Below are 26,314 nucleotides of genomic sequence, written 5' to 3' on the forward strand. Positions count from 1 at the left end.
ACCTTGACAATCTTGGCCCTCATGCGAAAAGGTTTGGACAACACTGCTCTAGATCCTGCTACATCACCCACACCACAATGAAATATCAGAATGCTGGAGGTCAAAAGACAATGCTTAAATGATCATATCAATACTTAAACATGTACACAAAACGTAGATGTAAAACAGTCTGGTTGAGAGACGCCTTTTTATTACAAGTCATTCTGCAGGGTAATTGTTGTGTGTAAACTTCTAACTAGCCACAACAAAATAACATAAAACACACACTCAGGTTATCACAGATCTGTAGAAATAAGAAATGTACATAGCAACATAATCATACCAAAAGTGTAGCAGTCATACAGTAAGTTTCTTAAACTAGGTGAGCCGTTTAAGACATGACCTGGAAATGGATCAATAAATGAGCTGGTGATCGAAAACGGTCAATTTAGTGCTTAATTGGGACCGGATCTGTGACCAGCCAATCTTTTTCCAGTCAGTAAATGCACCAAACTAAGTGCTGTTTGGTTGCACTGTCAACAACACTTTCAATGAGAGAAGACAACTTAAAGTTATCTACCTTTAGTATTAGCAAGATGTTTAGAAAGCAAGACTTTCAGCAGATAACAGGAAGAGTTAAAGTAGCAATAGCGCTCTGTTAGATCATTGTCAGCCTGTCTAGATTTGGAGATATTGGGAGCATTTTTGATATTCCAGAGTTAAGGTAGGGATCTACATTCTCATGAATGTACAGGGACTTGTTTTTGTAATGCTAACATTACTTGCGAATATAACCCATGGGTCACACAGACTTATGTTCTGTGTCCGTGCTATCATCCTTTGCACATTGGGTGGTGTATCAATTCACATTCGCATTTTTAGGATCCATTTATGCATTTGACAACAGGTCCGTCAACCGTTTATCTTCCTCTTATTGAAATATTGTGCTTCATCATCTGTCAACAATAGACTCAATCTGTATGTCTGGCGGATGACATATTACCGGCTCTCCGTCGTGCCCCGGTGCCAGGGATCTAGCGTGAATTATCACATTGAGTATAATGGCTTCTATTTGCGACAGAAAGTGAAACGCACAGATGACGGAGTCAGTGTGAAGTAGCAGTTAGATACTAAAACAGATAAAGATGTCAAATCTTTTAAATAATTTTGTCTTTGTTTAAAATAATAGTGAAAACCAATTTTATATGACTGCTTTCTTACAGACAAGCCATGATGTTGCTCCTAATGAAGATCATTATTGACAGAATGCTCTTAATTATAGGTCTTTAGGAGAAATCTGGTAAAATCTTTACTGGCAGGGCAAAGCATTATAAAAGGTGACGATCAAGAACCAGCCACAAAATTTAGGTCGGTGTGTCTCTCATCAGGGTATAGAGGCAGACGTGTATACAAACATCTGCATTTCCTGTCTGGATAAAAGGGTGAAATGTGTGCGCATGGATCTACTGGATAACAATAGTTAACCAACTCAGATACAGCACACTCTCTCTTCACCAAGCTGGGGAATGTGGAGGAGATCCCCCGAGCCAGTAGAATCTGAGGCCCATGTGCCAGCCCTTAACACCATCTCAGTCAGGTCTGAATCTCAGTGGCTGTCCCTTAGCACTCAGTTGCACATTTCTGATTTGTTTCCAGCGTTATTTTAAACCTAAAATCCTGTTGGCTCCAGGTTTCACCTCATGCCTGGGTCATGACTCGTGTCTGTGACCTCTAGAGGTGTCTTTCGCTCTCACTAACAACAGCTTCACAGCTCAGTGGCCTTGACAACGATGACAACAGTCGTCATCAAGCGAGAGGATAAATGCAGAGACAAGCGATTACTGAGAGTGAACATTTTGTTGTCTAAAATCCTAGGAATTAATGTTGAAGATTTGTTTTTATATTATGGTCCTCAGAAGCAGCTTTTTCAAAACAAGACTGTAAGCATTTTGCCTTCTCAAGTTACACATTTTATACTCCTGAGTGCAGTGCACTAGCCAATTCACAAAATGTGGCCTGTATGATTTGATTGTGACAGACCCAAGCTCGCTCCCTGCCAAAAAGGGGGCTATTGTCTGACACCAGAGGCTGCCATTAAGAATGTCCTTTTTTTTATTCCCGACAAACTCCTCCTGATCAATGGGGCAGTTCCTGTGGTTGTTCTGAAGAGTCACCGCTCTGTGGGTGTGCAGGGGATGAGCACCTGGGCCCCATGCAGTACTGGAGAGGAGCCGTGTGCTTGTACGGCAGCAGGAGGGTATTAATGAAGACGTGGAGTGCTCTATTATCAGAAGCCTAGGAGCTGACATTGTTTGAGCCTCTGGGCCTGGAGGGAGCTGGAAAAAGGACCGGAACTAAGCATTGGCCAGTCTTTATCACCAGACTGCCCGGTTAGCATTGTAAATGAGAACTAGTTCTCAATTGTCTTATCTGGTTAAATAAAGGTTAAATAAACAAAATAAAACAATGACTGGAACCAAGAGGTTTTAACAAAAAAAAAAAAGCCAATTAAAAGACACATCTGTACTTCAAATGTACATTTCTCTTGATCCAGACCAGTCTGTTTCTAAAAAGTACCTGGTATTAACTTGCACCTTGGTTGCTGACAGACATCACTGGAGACCATTAACGGGCAGCGTGTCATTTCCTGTCTGGTTGGCATCTCTCGCAGAGGCCCTCACTCGTTTATTTTTACAGTTTCCTTTTTCTGCTTTTTTTAATAGCTAGCTTTCCCCTGTAGGGAGGGGCAGGTGGGTTAAGGGATTCAGAACTGAGCATAAACTGTCCCTGTGTACGGCCCTGTGGACCCTACCTCCCTACTCAACAACACACTTGCTCACAATGGGGTCTCTGTAATGCAGGCCCCAAACGTGCTTTTGCCTTCCCCCAAAACAGGAAACCAGGATTTACAGAGCTCTTGTTTTTTATACTAATTTCCTGCTATACTGCTCCTTCCCTAGATTATTTTTCTTTCTTTTTTTCTGGTTCCTCTCAGATTGGATACACCTGATCAACGTTTGGTTTCAAAGTAATTGCTGTGTTTCAGCCAGGAGACATCAACGAACAAAAGATACAATTATTTTTATAAATTCGGTGTTTTGCCAGTGGGCATGTGCTCAAAATTTTTCTCTTCAAGCATGTAAACGTTTTTGCATGGTCATCATCTGATGATTGCATGCATGATAGACATTGACAAAAACTCTCCATGGTAATTGGCAGTATGCACAGGAATAGCAGCATACTTGTATTTGAATTTTCAAATTTCCTTAGTTGATTATATGTTTCTATAATCTGCAGCACAAGGAGATGGAGATGTTCCCTGCCAAGAGAAACACTGTAACCATTACTGACTCCAGCTGAGGCTTGTTGAAAGGCAAAACTCAGCGGTTTTTGGAAAACCTACCACCAATCAAAGTATCCAAAAAAAAAAACACTTCAGTTATGTATTTGATGGTGCATACACAGTGTCTTGCAAAATATTTAAACCTCCTTGAATGTTTTCACATTTTAGGACAATACATCATCAAAGTGAAGTTTATTTGCAATTCATGTGATAAATCAACAATGTAGTGCATAACTGTGAAGCATACATGGTTTTCCGAATCTTTTGCAAATAGAAATCCTGAAAGTATGGTATGTATTTGTATTTATTCCCCAGCTGGAAGGCCTTTGGTATATGTCTGTTTTAGGTTTGCACATCTACAGGCTGAAATGTTAACCCACTCTTCTTTGCAAAATAACTCAAACGCAGACAGATCAGATGGAGAATGTCAGGAGAATGTAGCTATTTTTATACCATTCTTTTAACAACAGTTTTGTTCTTGTCACCTTTCCATAAAGGCCAGCTTTGTTAAGTGTAGAACTAATAGTTAGCACCTCAACAAATCCTTCTACCTGAGTTGTGGGTCTTATAGCTCCTCCACAGTTACCATGCTATCCTTGCCCAGTCTTCGGTGGGTAGCATCTTCACAGGTTTACAGTTGTACCATATGTTATATCCAGTAATACGTGGACGACTGTGTATACAGCTACACACTTTACGGCTGACATAACCACACTGTTTTACTGTATCCACTTTATACTACACCATACTCTTTATATAATCAGATATTGGTTTGAACAGTGCTCTGGAAGATGTTCTAAGCCTATGATATTTGTTTTAAGACCTAAACACGCTCTAAACTTCTCCATTACTTTCTTCTTTACCTGTCTACTGTGTTCCTTTGTCTTTATGATGCTGTGTGTTCACCTAACCTCTTAGGACTTCACTAAACAGTTGTATTTCTTCTTCACTGAGATTAAAATTACAAACAGGCAGAGTCTATTTCTAATTATGTGGCAAAGGGGGTATATACATATTGATGATACACATTTTTCGATTTTTATTAGTAAAAAAGAAAAAACCCTACTTTGTGTTGGTCTTTAAATTCAATATGATTGATGTTTATGGTTGTAATGTGATGAAATGTGTAAAAGTTAAATACCTGTGAAAAATAAATGCCGTTGAAAGGTGGTTATGGGTTGTCCAAATGGGCTATCCAAGCCTGACTTTTAACATCTTTTTTTGGACCTTATTTGGATCTTCCTCATATTTTTCATAAGTTAAGCAAAGGCAATGACAGTTTAAGTTTAAATTGATCACAAAAAAATATCCAGAGACATCTAGCGTTTGGACTTTACCTTCTTGTTTGCCATCAGCTTTGCAACAGATTTTGTCCTCCAAAAATATTTATGACAGCTTTCCACTTTCATTTCATCAAACTGAGTCAGTGGGACTGTGTCAGTAATTGACCAATCAGTGAAATTAAATCGTATTGCCAGTAGGTGGAATACAGTCTGTATAGAGCCTCAGATGGAAGGAACGACCAGAAAGCCAGGAAGCTGAGAGAAGAGAAATGTAGAAAATGAGCAAAGGAGATCAAGTACATAGAAAGCTTGAGTTCCTCCAGAAGAAAATGCCATCATGTTTGCAAGAGTATGAGACAGACAGAGTAAGGGGAATATAAAGCATACAAATTGCTAATGCGCTTATAAGGGGGCTTGCTTGCTGTTTGAATCAACCCCCAGAGTCATGACTGAGGCTCTAAGCTTGCAACACAAACACACCCCTTTGCTACAGTTTATCTGAAAGACACATCTGGAGTCTATCAACTCCAGCAGCACCCCTTTTTCTGTTTCCACTCTCAAGCACGCTTAACCCCTTCCTCACCCACTCCACCCCTTAATGTCATATAGTCTTTTTAGGTAACTTTTGCCTAACGAACAGCGACTCAATGGTGTGTGGGTGAAAACAGACTTTCCCAAATGTGCAATTGTTGTTAAATGGAAACAAGATTCCTGTCTGTAACCTCCACAGCTGCCGTTTGTTTTTTTTAGAGTGGTGGGTTGCAGCAATCTGACCCTTGTCTTACCCAGCCTTTTCAAGATGGAGAGGCTTCTAAGTGATCCACTGTTTTTACCAACTATGATGCTGCCCACTTCTGCTATATCATAAATATAATTTGCTAAACTGGATTGATATAAAGTTAATCTCTGTTAAAATAAGACAAACTACAACAGTACTTTCTGTCTTTCTAACCTTCAGTCTCCCTCTTCATCTCCCTCTCTGTTGAACCACCAGCATACAATCTTTAACCAGCTCGGCTCCACTTCCCCTGTGTCAGATGGTAAAGTTCTTTAAGTTGGACCTCTTCCCAACCTCAGCTGTTCAAAATGGCAGAGGCAATTTTGAGGTTCGCTCAAGACTCAGTGACTGAAACCAAATACACTCCCTCTTGTAAAAACAGACAATATCATGTCTAAAAGTTATGAGTTAGGTTAGACTAAGCCTGAAACAGTAAACAATGTCAAGGTTTCAAAACGATTACGGTTCAAAGCCACAAAAAGTTTCCATCCAACTGTTCCTACAGTTTAATTTTTTATTTTTTTTTTGAGACAGAGAACTCACCGGAGTGACTGTTTTCTCCAGCTGCATGGGCACAGCGCTGCCCCTTCTCCAACTTTTGCTGCACACTGCCACTTAGCTGGCTGGAAAAGTTTGTTTACACTTTCCGTTGTGTAGAAACTAAAAGATCACCATCCATCTTTCTTAGTAACCTAACACATGGGAGAAAGCAAATGTGTGACAGCGGGAGTGTGGCAGTAACTCCTACCCACTTTAAAATCTGCATTTGATACTCAAGAAAGAGGCTGTGCAGTGTCACAGTATCCCTGCAAACAGATACTCTAATGTCAGGCCCTTAGTTTATTAATGCACATTAAAAGCTGGAGTGAATCACAACAGTTGGAGCAAGATTTATTAACCTCACCTAAAGATTGTGAAGACTGACAGTTTTAAATGGGTTGAGTTGGAAATAGTCTTTCAGATTTAAGTGAAAAATAATCGACAGTGAGCTCAGCCGTAAGCAGTGCATTCACCTACTTAAATGGCTATTCATAGGCTATCAAGTCTCGATGTGATTAAGGTAAGGAAATAACCACATTATCTGCCAAATCCAGACATACATTCAAACATCCGAATGATAGTTAAAAAGGGAGTTTATGACTGCTGTGCCTAAATATTTTATGGCTGAGGATGTAAAGGACGTTTAATGGGGCCATTATTCAGGTATCTTAAGAACTAAAAGCTGTATGAAGATATGGATCCATTTACCTATAGCTCAGGAAGATTGCCAGAAAGACTTTACAAAATGTAATATAGTTTAATATAGAATGTGCACACAATAGAAGAAAAACCTTTCTTCACACCTGGAAATCTTAAAAAAAAATATTGCATAATTTTATATCCTTGCAAAAATTAAGTAAGAACATTTGTTTCCAATAACATTATGGATATAATATGAGGTGACTTTTCTAAATAAGGTATTGCAAAAGCATTTTCTATAGATATGCATAATGGGCCTCATTTATGAAAACAGGTGTAGATTTGAGTGCAAAAATTATTCTAGGGTGTTACACTTGCGATTTATGAGATATAAGGGTCCTTCCCAGAATACAAAGAACCTGGTGATGTTTCATTCATTGTTTCAGTAGCCTCAACCAGATAATGTGCGACATGGATGACTAAAAGGCAGTAAAAAAGTACTTACTACATACCTGACTTGCATTTCAGTGGCATAGGAAGACATGCTGCTTTTGGAAAATAATCGTCCAGCATTGCCTTCTTACACATTTAACATTGTAGCATACTTTCTTGGACATATCACAGAATTCTGCAACATCAATTTGCACAAGCTAGGTTTACCACACACTCCTACAAAATTTAACACTGCTGAATATTCCAGCAGTGACTCAATAAAAACATCACTTGATCTCATGCAACTCTATGCAGACAGTCTGTGGGCAGGAAGGATCTCCTGTAGCGCTCCGTCTTACAGCAGATCTGAAGAAGCCTCTGACTGAAGACACTCTGTTGTTGTAGGACAGTCTCATGAAGAGGATGCTCAGGGTTCTCCATAATGTTCTTCATTTTATGAAGAATCCGTCTTTCCACAATGATCTCCAGAGGTTCCAGAGGAGTCCCCAGAACAGAGCCAGCCTTCTTTATCAGCTTGTTGAGCTAATTTAAGTCCCTGGCTCTGATGCTGCTTCCCCAGCAGATGATGGCAGAAGAGATTACTCTTTCCACAACAGACTTATAGAAGATACGCAGCATCTTGCTGCAAACACCAAAGGACCTAAGCTTCCTCAAGAAGTACAGTCTGCTCTGTCCCTTCTTGTAGATGGCTTCACAGTTGCATCGCCACTCTAGTCTGTTGTCCAGGTGAACTCCGAGGTATTTATACTCCTCCACCACCTCCACTTCTTCTCCCACAATAGAAATAGTTTTTGACTTATTCCTGTTTCTCTTAAAATCTACAATCATCTCCTTTGTTTTAGTCACGTTCAAAATGAGATGATTGTTTCCACACCATGCCACAAAACGGTCCACCACCTTCCTGTACTCAGCTTCTTGTCCATCTCTGATCCACCCCACGACTGCAGAATCATCCGAGTATTTCTGCAGATGACAGGAGTCTGTCTTGTACTGGAAGTCTGAGGTGTACAGAGTGAAAAGGAATGGTGAGAGTACAGTCCCCTGTGGTGCTCCTGTGCTGCTGACTACCTGGTTAGACTCACAACCCTTCAGTCTCACAAACTGTGGTCTGTTTGTCAGGTAGTCTTTGATCCAGGAGATTGTTGAGGCCTCCACCTGAGTCCTCTGGAGTTTCTGACAAAGATTCACTCACCTCAGCATGCAGAATGCTCAAAATTAATTACAATAATGATAATGTGACATAATGTCTGATTATTTGGCTAGTAATTATATGATCACTTGGAGACACACATTACATTCCTAGATGCTTAGTTGATCCCTACAGATGCAAAAAAAAAAAACCAAATACAAAATGAGACAATGTCACCATGGCAACAGTAACATTTTCCTTCCCTGTGAATTCCTCACAGATGATTTCAAAACATATCTATTTCAAAACACCTATTTAGACTGGGAGACATCAAAGTGACACCCAGCCATTAAAAATGTGACACAACTTGATGTTCCAAAAAATCACTTTCATTCCTTCACATGTATTATCTTGCCAGCAGTAGGAACTATTGTTACTTTTATGTTTTAAATGACAACAATTAGATTATATTATTTTGTTTAAAACTGTTGCGTAGATAACATGATACAATGAAACTGGGGTATTTTTACTCAGAGTTATCATACCAGATGTTTTTCTTAGTATGTCATCTTATTGTCATAGCCTATGTCATAGATTTTCCATAAAATCTCCCGTAACTCTTGCTGCTTTACAGGCATAAATCAAAACTAACCCCAGGTTTCCTGCTGTTGAAAGAAGCTAGAGGACTCTGCACAATATTTTGTGTACATTCTTCTCTAAAAGGCAGAAGGTACAGTTATATTATCACAGTGGAAGTAATTTCAAACTCTTTTGGTGACAAAACCTATCATACTGCCAACACCTTGAGCCTTTGAACACTCCTAACCACAAGCCTCACGCCTGCCTCTCAGACCTGTCCACTTCAAACACCCTGCTGATACCTCATCCATCATCAGTGCTGGCCTTTGCGCCTCCCTCTCTGCTCCCTCTCTCCATGTTGGGTGAACTGACCTGGTAATGAGGGCCCCTTGTGCCCTGCCTGCCTGTCCCATGTCCCATGGTGCAGTGGGGCCCAGCTGGAAAGGAGCCAAACTGCCTGGGTCCTCTTTGCTCATTATTCTCATTACCTTACCTCAAATCAGCACAGGACAGGCCGCTGGGATCTGTCCACAACTCATAAAGTTCTTGGCTCATTAGTGCAGCTGCCATTATTGGCTGCTGTCACAATGGATGTGCAGAGGTGGAGGAACTCAAATAGGACCATAAGAACATTAACAAAGGGCTGATGCTGGATATGAAAGGAATAATTCAGGAGTTTTGAAGTAAGGTTATTTTATTGCTGTAATCAGTTAATATCTTATCTGCAGGCGTATGACAATATAAAGGGCAGGATAATCTTGAGTAAAAATACCCCGGTTTTACAGTATTGACACAAAGATCTTAAACAAAAATGCAGCTTTTATGTAAAATGGAAAAGGAACACCACATATTAATTATTACAGTTATAGTAATGTTACTTATAACATGTATTCATTGTTAATCCACAAGCACACACATACATACATACATACATACATACATATATATATATATATATATATATATATATATATATATATATATATATATTCTACGTTAGTTGGTAGAATATATATATTCTACCAACTAACGACTGGGATAGTCAGAGTCTATGGGTCTTGCCCCATCCCAGAGTAGTTGTTATATGCAGCCCCTGGGTCAAACTAAGGCAATAGCTGCTTAAAAACCTTCAAACAAAACCTAACTTCAAGAACTATCCTGCTAAGTTGATTTATTGTGCACAGAGCAGGAATCGCCACAGAATCCAGATATGATTAAAGGGTGTGTTCAGCCTTATAGAGCTGGAACGACACAAATTATTCCAAGATTCAAATGTAGCTGTTGGATGGCAAGCGGGTTTAAAAGAGTTACAAAAACACAGCAGTCCAGTAAAAGGGCAAAAACAAACAAGCCTAAATTGCCCCTCCATACTTGGATGGTTTGGCAAGTTTTGAAGGCAATGGTGGCTTTGAGGCGTTTTGTACCAATGAAAGAGCTAACTGTGTGGATTGCTGTGCTGTCTGGCCCCAGCTTAAAGGAGGGTGGCCTGCCCACGAGCTGGATTCTCTTAGCAGCAACAGATCAGACTCCTTTTAGCACTGAATAGATGTCTGGTAAAAGTGTGTGGACGTGAGCGTGTGTCTACCAGGAGAATTACCAGACAATTTTAAAATAATCACCCCATACAGTATGTTAAGCTTTCCATATTAGGTAAAACAAAGATGTCGATGCTGGAAGAGTCACAACAGAAATGGGCCAGGAGTGTGTGTGTGTAGTTAGGGGAGCAGACTTTGTTTATCCTTGTCACTTTGGGGCAGAGATGCAATGTAATTCCCTGATGTGTGTTTACCAAGTCCCAGTGGGCTGGCCCTTAATTACAGCACTGACCGCATAAAATGAGTAAGTGTTCGTAACTACTGCAAATAACAAGCACATGTAGACGCCAAACTGGAAACAATGAGACGACCCGAGGAGTCACAGTGGAGCGAAGAGACAAAACAAAACTGTAATCTCGCAGTATGAAGAAAACTAACATTGAAACCTTTGCTGTAAACTCACATCTCAGTTGATCCCATCAAACCCTTCCAAGACTACAACAGTAAATTTCAATGGGACATTTTTTACAACAGACGGTGATTTTCCTATGAGCTCAGATGTAATTACAAGTTGTGTTGAGTACTCAATTAAAGGTTGGAGACGTCAGAGAGAGCGAAAAGACCTCCACTGCTCTGCCTCAGAGACTAAAGCCTAGGCTGTGGCAGAGGAGTAAAATGTGGTCCGCATGATTTATGTTAGCTTCTGCCTTTACAGCAATGCTTACATCTCCCACTGTGGACCATAGGCAACCGTGTGTGCCCATGTTAGTTAGACTCCATGTTGAAGGGAACGCAAACACACATATCTGACCTTTCACACTACAGGCCACTTTCAAATGTCATCGCTATACACTGAGATCAACTTTTTAATCCCGTGGATGTGGTACTGAACCTCCAAGATATGAAGACAGTGTCGTCTGAATTCCAATTAACCTTAACACCTGATTTGTTTTATAATTATATATATATATAGATTTATATATATATATACTTTTTCTTTTTGAATTCAGGCCGATTCTAAAGTAAGTAGAGATTGTTCATTTGAATACAGTACAAATAAAACATATACATTTAGGTATTTAGTATGCAAAGGAGCTAAATTAGGCTTAACTCTGACTGCTGGATGGTGGCAAAGTGCTTCCAATGCAATCTTTCTTGTGAGTAGAATGTGCATCTACAGGCATTAGTGGTATACATACACCACCTTGGCTATGTGGTGGTTTGAAGCTAATTCATTCAACAATAGTTTGTAAGGGGTTAATATGTGTCAGAGTTTCTTTATGTGCTAAACTCTTATTGTGCCTTTTTATTCAGTTTAATGTTTACATGTTTAAAACCTTAACTGTGAAATCATCTTCAGGTCAGAGATAGCCTTTTATTCAATATAATTTGGTCAGATTTTTGGTCTCTTTCTAATCTAAATTTAGGAGAAAAAAATGAAAGAATAATTACAATTTTTGTTGGTTGTATAATGTCTAACCCCAAGTCCTATTCTGATTGGGTGATCAGCCCTCAAGACAACTCCTTCACCGAAAGCTCTGATGAGCTTACCAGAGCAATACATGAACAATCAAAGCTAGCAAAACGTTTTGCCCGATCAACACTGCAACAGCAGGCATGCTTTTTGTGTTCTCTCATGTTGGCTCTAGTCTGAGAACCTGACACTTCGAAAGGTTTTTTGGAAACTTTGAATTTGTTCTTCCTTTTCCATTTTGCATTGAGATTAATGTTCGGCATTAGAACCTCAAAATCTTATATGTGAAGTCCCTTTACTTAGATTCCTGAGATACCAATAAACTTTCCATAAAAGTTGTTTTTTTCAAGTTCAGATTCATAACGCTTTCCGTCATAACTTTAGTATCTTTTTTATCTCTGTTTGTTTGTCTGTATTTACTCAATGAAACATAAGGATATGGGCATTAATTTGATTCTCATAAAAATAGTCATTGATTATGTCAATTATTATGTTTATCTTATAATCCATAGCTAAGGTAAAATTATGTTTTATTGATTCTGTATAAATCTCAATCTAAGCAATCTCAATCTAAGGAAATATGTGCATTGTTTGTTTTAGGTGTGTGATGAAATTAGTTCAGTGGGAGGTAAATAATTATTGCTAATGGCAGCATTTTTAAAGATTGTGTCCCTGATTATTTGATTGTGAATTATTTATGTTCATTAAAATAGTTAGGTGTAAAGCTCTGTCTGTGGGCAGACTCAGGTTGACTCTGCAGTACCTATAAGGAGCTCTGTCCGTTCTAACAAAAACAAGCAGCTTGGGTTCATTTTACATCAAATCCTTTAAGCTACAGGTTTATTTCTGTTCGGACTTTAATATCTGTGATGATTTCAATTGCATTATGTCAAATATATCTTGTGCTGTTGTCCACAGATCAATTTGAGCCCATGGTCCAACACAGTTGGAACAGAACAGACAACTCTGGCGTTCTCATGCCAGACACTGAAAAAAACTGTGTTTTGTGCAAATTTACTTTCTGTTCTTCACTGACATGTCTGATATGAGCTCTGCTAGGTAGGCACTAACAAGCCAACAACTTCAGCAAATTGCTATATTTTCTTTTGTTTTTGAGAAGCTTGTTAGCATTATCGGTGGCAGCTCTGGTAGTAATATTCCTTCAACATACCTACAAACCTCTTCAACAAAACAAGTGTCTCTGTCAGTCTGAAGGATCCATATTGGTGCTACACATGTTTATTGTTCCCATTAAGATTTACTGGAAAATAGACATGGATCTTACATCAGAGTGTCCATACAACCAGTAGTTTGATATAAGCTCTGATACACTGTGCTGGAGAGAAGTTTGTATACACTCATTATGAAGCATTTGAATTGCAATTTTTCAAAACTACAGCTGGGTTTGGCACAACTGGCACAGGTTTGAATTTACAGAAAAGTTCCTTTAATCCACACAGGGTCAATTTTTATACAGGTTCAGATATATACATGCTCCACAATATTATTTGGATAACTGGCTCATACCTAGATGCAGAGAAACTGCACACTTTTTGTAGCTATGAGCATTTTCCTGGTATAATTCTAGGTGGATGTTCGAGCTGTATTTAGCTACTTGGATGAGCTTCCACTGTCCTTTATACCCACATCTAATACACACGTTCGTGACCAAGATCAGAAAGCTCAAGGAGAATTAAGGGGGGTTGTTGTAAAGATGTAAAAGAAAGAGAGTAGAGGGAAAAATGAGGGTTAATCTTAATCACTATCATCAACACAATCTTCAACAGTTTGACAATGTGCAGCCCTATTTCGAGAAGTCAAGATGAAGCTTTCAAATTTGAGTATGTCAAGCATGGTGGTCGTACCATCATGTTCAGGGTCTGCTTTTCAGCCAGTTGTCCATGTGCACTGCACAAAGTGGATGGAATAATTAAAGGACAAACTCTGGATGTGTCACCATCCCCTCAAAGCAACAACTACAGCAATAAAAGTTAGACACCATTGGGTGTTCCAACACAAAAATGATCCGAAACACATAACAAAACTGTGTTTTGAATGGATAAAACAGGTTAAGATTAAGCTTCTGGAAATTTCCTGACCTACAACATATTAGACATTTGTGGACTTTGCTTAAAAACCAGTCAACTGACATAAGTCTTTCCAATTCTTATAAAAAGATAAAGAAATCAATGGGGGGAGGCCCTCGCATAGCCAACACAACTATCATAAAATTAATAATGTAGGACTATCTTCTCTTTTAAAGTGTTAAGCACCTATTAAGCTCAATTTAGTCTTTTTAGATCTTATCTGCTGTGTGTTTACGGCTACTGCAGAGCCAAAGAAAGTTTGCATAGTGGTTCCATGACCGTCACCAGCAGTCTTGAGGATCATGTCACAATTGTCCCAGAAGTCACCATGTCCATATCTTGTCTCACAGAGAGAGATTGTGATGCTGTGAATGAGGGCCAGACTGTCTGAAGCTGCAGGCAGAACTGCCAACACAGTCCTCTTGCCAGATATCTCTCTTATCTTGTCTTTTGGAGTAAGGTTTATCAAATAATGAAGGGCTGAAGGGTAATTATATGAGGTTTTCAACATAACTCTGTGATAGCCAGTCTGAGTGTATCATCCTCCCTGCTGGAATAAAGCCCATCTTTGAGTAAATGCGGACAGAGCTGCTCATGTCTTCTCTGACACCATTCATCTCCTCAAGGACTAGTCCAGAGCCAAGCTAAAAAGCATGTTTCCCATAGAGGCATCAAATAAATCTATATACAATATTACATTATCTATATACAATATTATAACAGCCTATGCAGAAGTGATACCCACTAACATCTGAGTGTTATTTCAAAAAGCCAAAAACAGATTTGAGGCTTCTGGGTCATACGTTGAGGGTTATTTGAGACAAAAAATAAAATGTTTCTTTTTTAGATTTATTTTGCGGCACAAGTGGCCTTTGTCATTTTTTTGAAAGTAGGCAGATAGGAAATGGGTTGAAGAAAGGGGGGAGACATGCAGCATAGGTCGCAGTAACTGGGACGCGAATCAGGGGACAGCTGCGTCGAGGGCTGAAGCCTTTATACGGCTTGCTTTACCACTGCTGAGCGCCGCACCTCAAAAAATTTAGTTTAAGGGAAGTACAGGAAACAGGATACTCACAGCTTTTCCAAGGAGTTAATTCCAATGAAGGATCCATTTCTTAGAAATCGGATTTTGTTGTGGCTCAGTATTCTGTGAATTAGAAGAAAACATGTTACAGATAATCCATTTTGACCCATTAAAAATGCAAAATTGACAATCTATAACTAATGGAAATTTAATTACAGATAAAATGAAGAACAATGTCAAATGATGGAAGCAAGAAAAAATGTCGACTTGCTGCAGTCACATGAGAGATTAGCTTGACCGGAGACATTAACTAAAGATGGTTCCAAAGACAGTGTAAGATAGGAGAGAGGCTGTGATCTTAATAATCATTCAGCATAGTTTTTTACATCAAAAGAATGTCTTTATAGATCAAACAAATATGACACGTCTTGTTAATTAGCCTTTTTCTCTACCAGCGAGTCAGTTGGCTTGTATGGCTCTTATCAGGCCAAAGGTCAGAGTAGGACAGAGGAATTAAGGATAAGATCACTTTGTCTGACATTGACCTCATCAATAAACCTCTGATTTTTGTGGTGACTATTAACGAATAGTTTTACAATAATGGAATAGTTCTGCAACAATTATCGATATTTTTCAAAAACTAGGGAATAATTTTTTAATAAGTATAGTGAAGAATCCACAAATCAAACCTGTTGAACTCAGGTTTTACCATTCTCTAAAAATAGCATTTGCCATTTTTTTTTTATCCTTGACTTAACCTACGGTGCTCCTGATGCCGAAAAATAGTATTTTCTTGTCCATCTGCAGGGTAAAATAAATCTGTTTAGGTTTAATCAGCCAAAGTATTTTTGATTTTTAATTAAGGAGGAATTCTTAAAAACCCTATAATGGACTGAATTTATACAGCGCTTTTCCATTCATAACAACCACTCAAAGCACTTTACACAAGAGCTACATTCACCCAATCACACTTTCAAATGTGCACACATTCACACAGGTCCCTTGGCCACACATTGTCATTTGGCAGGAGGAAGCTGGAATTGAACCCACATATTTCAGATTACAAGACAACTACTTTTCCCACTAAGCCACAGTTGCCTCCTAGTGCATCATCAGGAACAGAATGATAGAATATAAAAAAATTTAAAAGTTTTTTGCCTCCCCCCCAGGCTATACTATCCTGGGTGGTGAGCCATACCGCCCATATATAAAAAAGGCCCTGCCCAGAGCGACTTTTTCTAACAATCTGTTTGTAGCCATTTGGACAATTGTGATGGCCTATCTTTCTTTTCCACACTTATCTTAAAAATACATTTAGCTCTTATGTAATGTTTAAAAATACCAGCTAAGACTCTTAAAATTAGACTAGTTCAAGCACACTGATCTTTGCTCTGAACAGATACCTTAGAGGGGAAATGCAGTGAGGAATAGTTTGAAAAACCCCAGGAGAAACTGAAGTGGAGGACAGTTGACCAAGAAGAGCCATATGTAACTACTTATGTTTGGTTTCTTTAATATTCAAAGTAAAAACCAAAAACAGAAGTAGTGTTCTAGTTGCAAGTTGGCAAAACAGTAGGAGTTCTACTTGTTCTGCTTGCAATCTGCTTGTGCTCTTCACCATCAGATTGTACTTACTGTTTCAGTTTGCAAAGTTCTAAACGCACAGCAGCCATATTGGATTTTGAGGGTTAGTGAAACCAGTCGTTCCACTTTTAGTTCTGAAATCAGAGGATTGTTCTGTTTATTTTTCTAACTTATGGACAGGAAGTTTTCCATTCAAGCTTGCAGCACAAGTAGAGTTTATTTTTTATTTATTTTATGTGACAAAAGAGCAAATGGAAAAAGACAAAATGTTGCATTACTGCTTTAAAATGTATGCTGGTACACATGTAACATTTAGTGTGGAGGAACTTCTTATGAAAATCTTTAAAAACACACTCTGAACAAGTACTGATAAAGTAAGTATTACAGCTCCATATGAACCCTAAAAAGTCAGTGCTAATTTTTCAAAACTAAAACATAACCAACATCTGTGACCTCACAAGTTTAATTTAATGGAAGCAGACTTCTGCATGTTTACCTCAACTGTGTCTGGATCCACAGACCTGCTACGGCCTCGCCCTGGCAACAGGCAGCGATCATTAACACACCCTTCAGTTTCACATCGTCTCTGCTCCTACCACATGGTGCTTAATGGGCTGTTTGTGACATTAAGTGCGTTCTTAATCGAGACAGGGTTGCTGTGTGTGTGTGTCTTTAAAAGTGGGAGCTGACTGCAAACAGTCTGTGAGATTTACAGATTCAGCAGCAGCCGACAGCCCCCACTACTCTCCCCCCCCGTTTCCTGCCACATCAATAAAAATGCTGCCTTTAGCTCCGCGCCTTCCAGCTCAAGTTAATGACTACATTTAATCGTCCAATCTTGGTAATATGGGGATAAACCGGACTGACTCACCTCTTTACTTCAGTCTTTTACTCATGAGAACAGCTTGAAAACAAAAGTCAGCCCTTGAAGCAAATCATCTTTTGGTCCAGAAATCCTCCACACTTTAGTCAATATTGTCAGAAAGTAAAACGTTTCGTTTAAAAATCAGAAAAAAAGAGAACTTAATTTTCATGTTTTTTAAAAGGACTGGCTCCTCCCCACTAGTAATGACTGTAAAAACTGTTTGACTAAGCATTTAAAATAAAATATTTGTGCAATATATTTTCTTCAAGTGCTTAAAATAGATATCAAATTAAAGTTAAATTTTTAAAACAACGTACAAAAAAATAAAAATAAGTCATATTTACAAATCCACAATGTGGCAATGGGTTAAAGAAGCCTTTTAATAGCATAGCCGGAATTTCAACCCATGACTCCTGATCCTCAAGGTCTTTCACTCAATTTTTGGCACAGAATCTCTTCTATAAATGGGTGCAGACAAAGCTGCAGAAGACCTGGAAGTAACTGAATAATTCAACACAGATAGGAGAAAGTCACATCTGGGAAAGACATGGGGCATTTAACTCAAAGCAGATAGTTTAGAAACAAATAGTTCATTTTTGGCCGAGCTTATTATTCTGAACAATGATTATTTGAAGGGGGTAGGATACTTGTTGGCTTTTGGTGTGCTTGGATGCCCTTATGTGTGTCTGTTTATAGGAACAATAAATCCCTTTCAAGTATTTACACTACAAGCAAGGACAGAGGTGCATATTGGACGGCATTGCACATGAGTTACAATTTCTCATTATAATCCTTAAATTAGGATGTTACTAGAGTCTAAAATATACCTTCCTCCAGCAGACAACAAAACGCAGATGTTTCCAGGAACAAAGAGGAGCTACAGGACCTGGATCCTGCTGCATGGATCCCAAAGCCTTAAGTTCGAAGTGCAGTTGTAGCAAAGCACATTGTTCTTTCATAAACAATGCAAAGAGCACGACTCTGAGAAAGAGGGCCAGCCACAACTCTGTAAACAGACAGAAATAGTCAAGCATTCCCATTAGGCTAAACAGGAAACCCAGCCAATTAGCTGTTTATTCGGAAACCGGTTTTGGAGGTCAGGGGTTGTGGAGAGAGCACTTCCTGGACAGCCATCAGACAGATGGAGCAGTGTCCGGAAGCAGATGACAGCAGAGACAGAATAGAGTGCATCCACACTGTGCAGTGCTGGATCACTCCTGAGGCTTTTCTGTACATGAGTGGCTTGTTTCTGCACACCATAGGATGCAGATCAGATGGCAGATTGGCCCAATCTGCCATCAAGACCTATCAGATGTATGGCCCAGGCCACGGCAGCACACATTGCTAACTTAGTTCAGGCTACACCGTAGATGCTATCTTTAAACCGTTTTTACCGTTTCTTATTCACTTAACCACTACAGACCACAAAGGGTTTTTAAGAAACCAGATGAGCTAATTGAATTCATCCCATCTTGCAAAACAAAAAGCCACATGTCCAGGACCTTCTTCAGCCATTTTATTTAATTTATTTACGCAAAGATGAAAAAGCTAAAAAGGCCAGAGGTCTAAAAGAAGAACAGATACTAGATTGTTTTCTTTTTTTTTCTCTCATGCAGCACCACAGTTAAACCTTTGGCAAGAAGAAATAAAACCCATAATTGTGGGAATATTAGGCAACATTTTATTTCTTTCAACCATTCTCCTCTCCAATATATACAACAAATATTTGTTGCACATATTTTAAATTTATTTTTCTGCAGAAAAAAGAGAAATTAATCAACACACCAAAGATATGGAGTTTTACTTTCAGTTTTCTTAAAATTCTTAAAACTCTGGTTTAGGGGAACAGCGCTAGGCTGGTTTTATTTGTCTGACAGATTCCAGTTTGTTCATGTAAATGATAAATCATCTTTAAACTCCAGGGTTAATTGTGGAGTACCACAGGGTTCAGTACTTGGGCCAATTCCCTTTACTATATATATATATATGCTTCCAATAAGTAAAATTATCAGGCAGCATAGAATAAATTTTCACTGTTACGCTGATGACACGCAGCTTTACTTATCCATAAATCCTGATGAGCCCAACCAGTTCGATAGACTACAAGTATGTCTTGAAGACATAAAAACTTGGATGACTTTAAATGTTCTGCTTCTAAATTCAGACAAGACAGAAGTTGTTATCTTTGGACCAGAGTCTTTAAAAAAGAAACTACTTAGTCAATCACTTAACCTGGATGTCATTAAATTGACCTCTGGTAATAAAGTAAAAAACCTTGGTGTTATTTTTGACCAGGACATGTCATTTAAATCCCATATTAAACAGGTTTCTAGGATTTCCTTCTTTCATCTCCGGAACATTGCCAGAATTAGAAATATCCTGTCCAGGAGTGACGCTGAAAAACTTGTCCATGCATTTGTTACTTCAAGGCTGGACTATTGTAATTCTTTACTATCAGGATGTCCACAAACTGCAGTTAAAAGCCTTCAGTTGATTCAAAATGCTGCAGCAAGAGTTCTGATGAAAATTAAAAAGAAAGATCATATTTCTCCTATTTTAGCTTCCCTTCATTGGCTCCCTGTTAAATCCAGAATAGAATTTAAAATTCTCCTCCTCACATATAAAGCCCTTAATGATCTAGCTCCATCATACATCAGAGATCTGATTGTTTCATATGTTCCTAACAGAGCACTTCATTCTCAGACTGCAGGTTTACTGGTGGTTCCTAGAGTCTCTAGAAGTAGAATGGGAGGCAAATCCTTTAGTTACCAGGCTCCTCTCCTGTGGAACCATTTCCCAGTTTTAGTCCATGAGGCCTAAAACTGTCTACTTTTAAGGATAGGCTTAAAACTTTCCTTTTTGATAAAGCTTATAGTTAGAGTGACTTAGGTTATCCTGAGCTATCCTCCTTAATTTTTACCTCCGTCTTCTTCCCTCCATGTTGGATGGAGTAAGGGGGAGTCAGGTTTAGCCTAAACCGGCTCAGTTATGGTTGAGGTGCAAACACACCCTCCATTTCTGCTACCTGTATGACCCCTTCTCTTTTCCAATGGTTATGGTCAATCTGACAGAAAGAGGTATCCCAATCGTTGTGGTTTTTAGTATAACAATGGCCATCAGTGGGCTCTAGATGGACAAACTGTCTACTTTTAAGGCTAGGCTTAAAACTTTTCTTTGTAATAAAGCTTATAGTTAGAGTGGCTTAGGTTATCCTGAGCTATCTCTGTAGTTATGCTGCTATAGGCTTAGGCTGGAGGACATAATGACCACTTTCACTCTCTTCGCTACATTCTCACACTACTTTCTAAATTTTGCATTATTTGCTGTTATTTCAGCTTTTAACTTTGTTCTCTCTTTTCTCTTCCTAGAAGCTACACCTGGCCTGGCTCTGTGTCTACCTGTGACACCTTTCTGGAGAGGGGCATCGTCCAAGCTTCTGCTGGCAACAACTTAATGCTCACCCTCTACCGATGATCCACATAGCCCTGTCTTTTAGTGCTTAACCGTTTCTCTCTCCTAGACATGGCAATTGACTGAGCTTAACTGTAACAAACTCTATGTGCTCTCTTTCAGACTCTAATCTTGAAAGCTGGCTCAGAGTTTATCTGTTCTTTCTTTCTAGGTGAAATGACTAAAGGAGCTACATCCATTAACATTTACTTTTCCTTCCCATAGAAAGGACTCCTGGATCAGTGCTTCTTTGTTCTCTTTGTGTCTCTGCTCTGTTCTCTCAAACCCCCAGTCGGTCGTGGCAGATGGCTGCTCACACTGAGCCTGGTTCTGCTGGAGGTTTCTTCCTGTTAAAAGGGAGTTTTTCCTCTCCACTGTCGCTACATGCATGCTCAGTATGAGGGATTGCTGCAAAGTCAACGTCAGTGACTGTCCACTGTCTCTACATGCTCATCCAGGAGGAGTGAATGCTGCAAGTCACTGACTGGATGCAATCTGCTGGGTATCTTTAGACAGAAAAACGTTTTATCCAATTTGAATAAATAACTGAATCTAACTGCACTGTTCAATGATTAGGATTAATTGGAATGTATATACCTGACTTTTGTGAAGTGCCTCGAGACGACATGTGTTGTGAACTGGCGCTATATAAATAAACTAAATTGAATTGAATTCAATAGTTTAACCTGATTTGAACCCTGGTTCTTATATAAGCTGAAGGAACAAACAGGAACTGGATGAAGATAATTATTTTAAACAGGCTCATATTTATGAAACCTTTTTTCACACAAAAGTAAATTTCCTGTGCTTTTTCTTTTGCAGGACCACTTTAGAAGGCAAACATTATTACGTTGGTCAGAAAATAAATCTCTACACTGATGACACGTTTGTTTATTTCCAGGCAAACATGTTTGCAACAGTGTCTGTCTGAAGGTGCTATTGACATTATTCAGTAACATTTGTCACACCTCGAACTGAAAAAATGAGAGGGATTTGTTTCCAAACAAAAAAGAATATCTTTGCAGTTTCCACATTAAACATATCGGGAAAAAATTGGAAAAGGACTTTCAACACATTTTTAGGAGATCGAGGAAAGCATCACAGGATGGCTGCTCCTGTTTTTACAGTTTTATTGCAGGTACGTGCTGCTTTTATTTAATATATATTTTTATGTTAATTTGTTTCAAGCTCTGCATTGCCCATTGTGTGTTTTTACAATGTTTTTATCATTTATACCTTAAAAATTAGACCAAATGTCTCAACGAGATTTACCTGTATAAAGAAAGGTAAAATAAAAAGTCAGTTGTGCTGTGACAACCTGGTGCAGAAAAGCTCAGAGGAACAACACATCCTCCTGTCTCTTGTCCTGATGGCAGCCTGAGTGCTACAAACTCAAATACAACAGGATATCCTGTTGGCTGGTCCTTAACAATGAGAGTTTGGTGTCAGTATGCTTTCACTCTTCATCCTGCGTCTTTGCCAAGACACACTTCAAACTATGTCTTTTTTTTTCAGTTGAAAGCATTCACAGGAAATACTCCAGCCTGGTTTGGCATTCAGTGTGGGATATGGATGAGAAACACTTGAGTAAAAAGCACTAATTTCAAATGGTCTTTGTTGCCCTGTAAATATTTAGCTGGACTCTGAGGAGAAGCTCTGCCTACCCTGATGGCTCTACAGCAAACTACAAACAGAAAAAAGGTAAAACAAAAGATGCATGTACAAAGCATTTATTGATGGGGCATACTCTCATTTCTTCTCTCTCTTTTTTTATTAAATATGCTGCACAAAATGTGCTGAGACCCCAACAAAATCATTTGAGGTCCATCATGATCAATACAAGTATTAAAGCCCCATTCACAGAACTTGGCACTCTTGGCTAATACATAGGGTTTTTATTTACAACTCCCAACCTTTGTTGACTAGTTAGTGACTAGCTAGATAAAAGAAGTCTGCAAAAAAGATTTAACAGTGCACTGAGGCTTTTGTGTAAATGCTCCAAGAGACCCTGGGGTTAGGAAAGTTCACACATTGAGACAAGTTTGGGGGTTTGTTTTCACTCAATGCATCACACCATTTATTTTTTGCTTGTTTTAGTACACTTTAGAGTAAACCTTTATGGGTGGCATCTTATAATTGATGAAAAGCCTTGTGGTAAACTGCTGCTATTATCCTACAACTTATGGATGCATCCCTGCTCTCCAGCAACCTCTCTGACTTCAGCTGGAGGTCATCTCTATGTTTTTTAAAATCACAGCTAAGAGATGCTAACAAAAAAGAAAACATTGCCTTTTAAAGTATATACCCTTGTCCAAACATTTAAATATTTTAGATATTTAATTCGTTTTTATACTACAGTTTGGTTTAGGGAGAAAAAAAAAATATGTAGGACTACTACAACAATCGACCTCATGGCCAGAAAAACATTGATCTAACCACTTTGAGAAGAAAAGAAACAAGGAGCACAGGTTTAGTGTGACTAGGAGGGAAAAGAACCCATTGGACTGGTGTGTAAACATCAATTTAACTCTGAAATGGTCTCTTACCCTCAAGGACCACACGCAAAGGGAAAGACAAGAGATCCTTAAAAGACGCTGGTGACATGGCAAAAATCCAGACCTGGTTTGGAGACCAGAGGGAGCCATATAATGAGAGTGATTTTGAATAAGGGTCTCAAAGAGTCATTACTGAGTTAAGCCAGGCTTAATTAGCATGCTGATTTGATAATACACATGCTGACTTGTGCCACGAGAGTGCTTAAGTTAATGTAAAATATAATGGAGAAAAGTGAGCCTTGAGGGGACAAAAGTCTGCTGAAAGCAATTTGATTTGCTACTTCAACACTACCAGCTCTGCAATGTGTGTATTACAACAGAAACTGTCCAGGGTAATCAGTTTTCATTATGTTTTCCTCTTTGGGCTTTTCAATTTGAGAAGCCTACTAGGCAGAACTAAGTTGATATGTCACTGTTTCAATACATAAACACATCCCTAAATGACTCAAAGAAGTGTGCCCAGACAACAAACACTAAACACAACATGTCATGAAAGCTAAATAAAAAACTGGAAAAACTTCATGTCTGTCACCTGTTGACAGTTTACCGTATTTACTTTTCCTTCCCATAGAAAGGACTCCTGGATCAGTTCTTCTTTGTTCTCTTTGTGTCTCGGCTCTGTTCTCTCAAACCCCCAGTCGGTCATGGCAGATGGCCGCTCACACTGAGCCTGGTTCTGCTGGAGGTTTCTTCCTGTTAAAAGGGAGTTTTTCCTCTCCACTGTCGCTACATGCATGCTCAGTATGAGGGATTGCTGCAAAGTCAACACCAGTGACTGTCCACTGTCTCTACATGCTCATCCGGGACTGGACTGGATGCAATCTGCTGGGTTTCCTTAAATAGAAAAACTTTTTATCCAATTTGAATAAAAAGCTAACTCCGACTGCACTGTTCAATGGTTAGGATTAATAGGAATGTATGTACCTGACTGTTGTGAAGTGCCTTGAGACGATATGTGTTGTGAATTGGCACTATATAAATAAAACTGAATTGAACTGAATTGGAATGAAAGCTCTAACGGATTTGCTGTCTTTTCATATCAAATTTAATTTAGGATCCAATAACCACTGTCTGAAACTTTTACACACCATCACATCATCATATACATTAAATGCAATTCATGTCAAGACAAATAGCAGTAAATGGTGTGATCTTCAATTTGTTGGTGTTTTGCAAACTTTCAGTAGATGAGCATCATTTGGATTAATAACAATGAATAATGCCACGATTCGTAGTCAGTAGTGACTTTAGCCTCTTAACATTCCCCCCTAAAACCCCTAAAAATGCCTAAAAGAGGCATGACCAAATTCAATTTGATGCAGTTCTTCAACCCTTTGTAGCACATGCAGAAGCTTGGTCTCTTCTTAAAGGCAACACTCTAAATATGTAACCTGAGCAGTCAAACCTTTTGTAACCGTGACTATTTTGTAGTTATTGAAGTTGGATTACACTGAAAATTTTGTTTTTATGTAACTGCACATGGAGGGCTAAGGATATGGACTAAGAATTAAAATGAGGCTTTAGACACAAGTCCTACCTACTACACGTTCAATGTTAATGACAGTTGCAAAAAACGGACTATTCTGGAGAGGTTTTTCTGTGAGTATGTCCTTGCGTTTTGCAAAGTGGTCAATAGGAGTCTCCAAATGGCTGCTATAGAAAACACCTCTGTATATGAACTTCAAAAAGCTTATTCCTGAATCTAACATACAGTCATACAACAAACAAAAAGTCCAAAAAGAGGTAAAAGAAGGTCTTGACTTCTCAGAGGTAAGCAAAGCACCTCACCATCTCCGCATGCGAACGCCCACACACAGTTAAACACAAAAACTCCCTGTAACAAAGATGTGTTTATTTGCTCATTTTTAAATATTATTTCCCAGCAAAACAACATAAGAACAAACCGTAGCTGGACATGAAAGTTTCAACTTGTGGGTCAATTGGTCAGGGATAAAATCCTCTCCTTCTAAGTCTTGCTCCACCCACTTGGTAAACAGTTGGAGTCCTCTGAAAAGTTGCTCTACCTTCTCTACCGTCCTCATCAGGGGTTTAGCTACTCTTGACAAAATGTATTTGCCATGATTTGTTTTGGTAAAACACGAAAGTCTTTTGGTAATGCTATATGCACAATTATGCACAGAGGGCACAGTAAAAAAAGAAAAAAAAACAGCATAGGCGTGTGTTTTTGAAAGCAGGCTTCAAGTTCTGCTCCCCTCCCTGTATAATTTTATGGCATAAATTTCCTTGGCAACCCCAGACAGCATTCAGATCTGAACCAGATCTGTTCACAAGTTGCCAGATCCGCATAACAGTCAGAGGCGCTATACGGCTCTGCGCCAGCTCCACGCCAGGTTGGGATTATGAAAACTGCGTGCAAGCACCTGCAAAAATGGGTACGGCTCGGATCCGGTCCTACACCGCAAACCGAACACGTCTGCCCCTGATGCTTGTTTTTTTCTTACCAACTGACGAGTGTCAGAGCAACCATCGTAAAGTTGTTTGCCAACCACCATAAAAATAGAAAAAGAAGAGTGACCATTGTATTTTTTTGTATTGTATTATGATGTAATTTGAAAGGATTTTTTGTCTGTATTTTTTATAATTATGGTGGAATAAAGCATAGACTTAGATTTTTCTTTTATCTTTGTTATGTTTATGTTTAATGTATATTGAAGAGAGAGGCTGTCGTCTTAGCAGTTGGCTTCTGCTAATTTTTTCTTTTACCTGTTTAGGGTTTGTAGATGTAAATACAAACCATCAACACATACTACATTTAATGTATAACAAAACAGCATATTTGAACTTATTTGGTGACATCTGTATATTTTTGGATTTGCATACTGTATAGACATACTTTTCAGTATTTTAATATTTAGCTCCTTGGATTTTTCAGTCAATTTACCAGTTTGCCTGGGAGGGTAAAAAAAACCTTTCAACAAGCTCATTGTGACTGGTATGATTTTATACTTCTTTATACCCTCTGACTTTATATGCACAGACCTAGGCCTGGCTGAAGC

The 26,314-nt window shown here is 38.9% G+C and overlaps 1 protein-coding gene across 1 annotated transcript in view; it reads right to left on the reverse strand.

Moving 5' to 3' along the window:
- adgra2 (adhesion G protein-coupled receptor A2) overlaps positions 1 to 26,314 on the reverse strand; it is a 64,917-nt gene that overhangs the window by 18,014 nt on the left and 20,589 nt on the right. The window contains exon 2 of the mRNA XM_047381817.1: positions 14,895 to 14,966. Coding sequence (XP_047237773.1) covers positions 14,895 to 14,966 — 72 coding nt within the window. The remainder of the gene's footprint in view (positions 1 to 14,894; positions 14,967 to 26,314) is intronic.

This window comes from Girardinichthys multiradiatus, chromosome 12, assembly GCF_021462225.1.
Source record: "Girardinichthys multiradiatus isolate DD_20200921_A chromosome 12, DD_fGirMul_XY1, whole genome shotgun sequence".
In the NCBI taxonomy this organism is placed as follows: Eukaryota; Metazoa; Chordata; class Actinopteri; order Cyprinodontiformes; family Goodeidae; genus Girardinichthys; species Girardinichthys multiradiatus.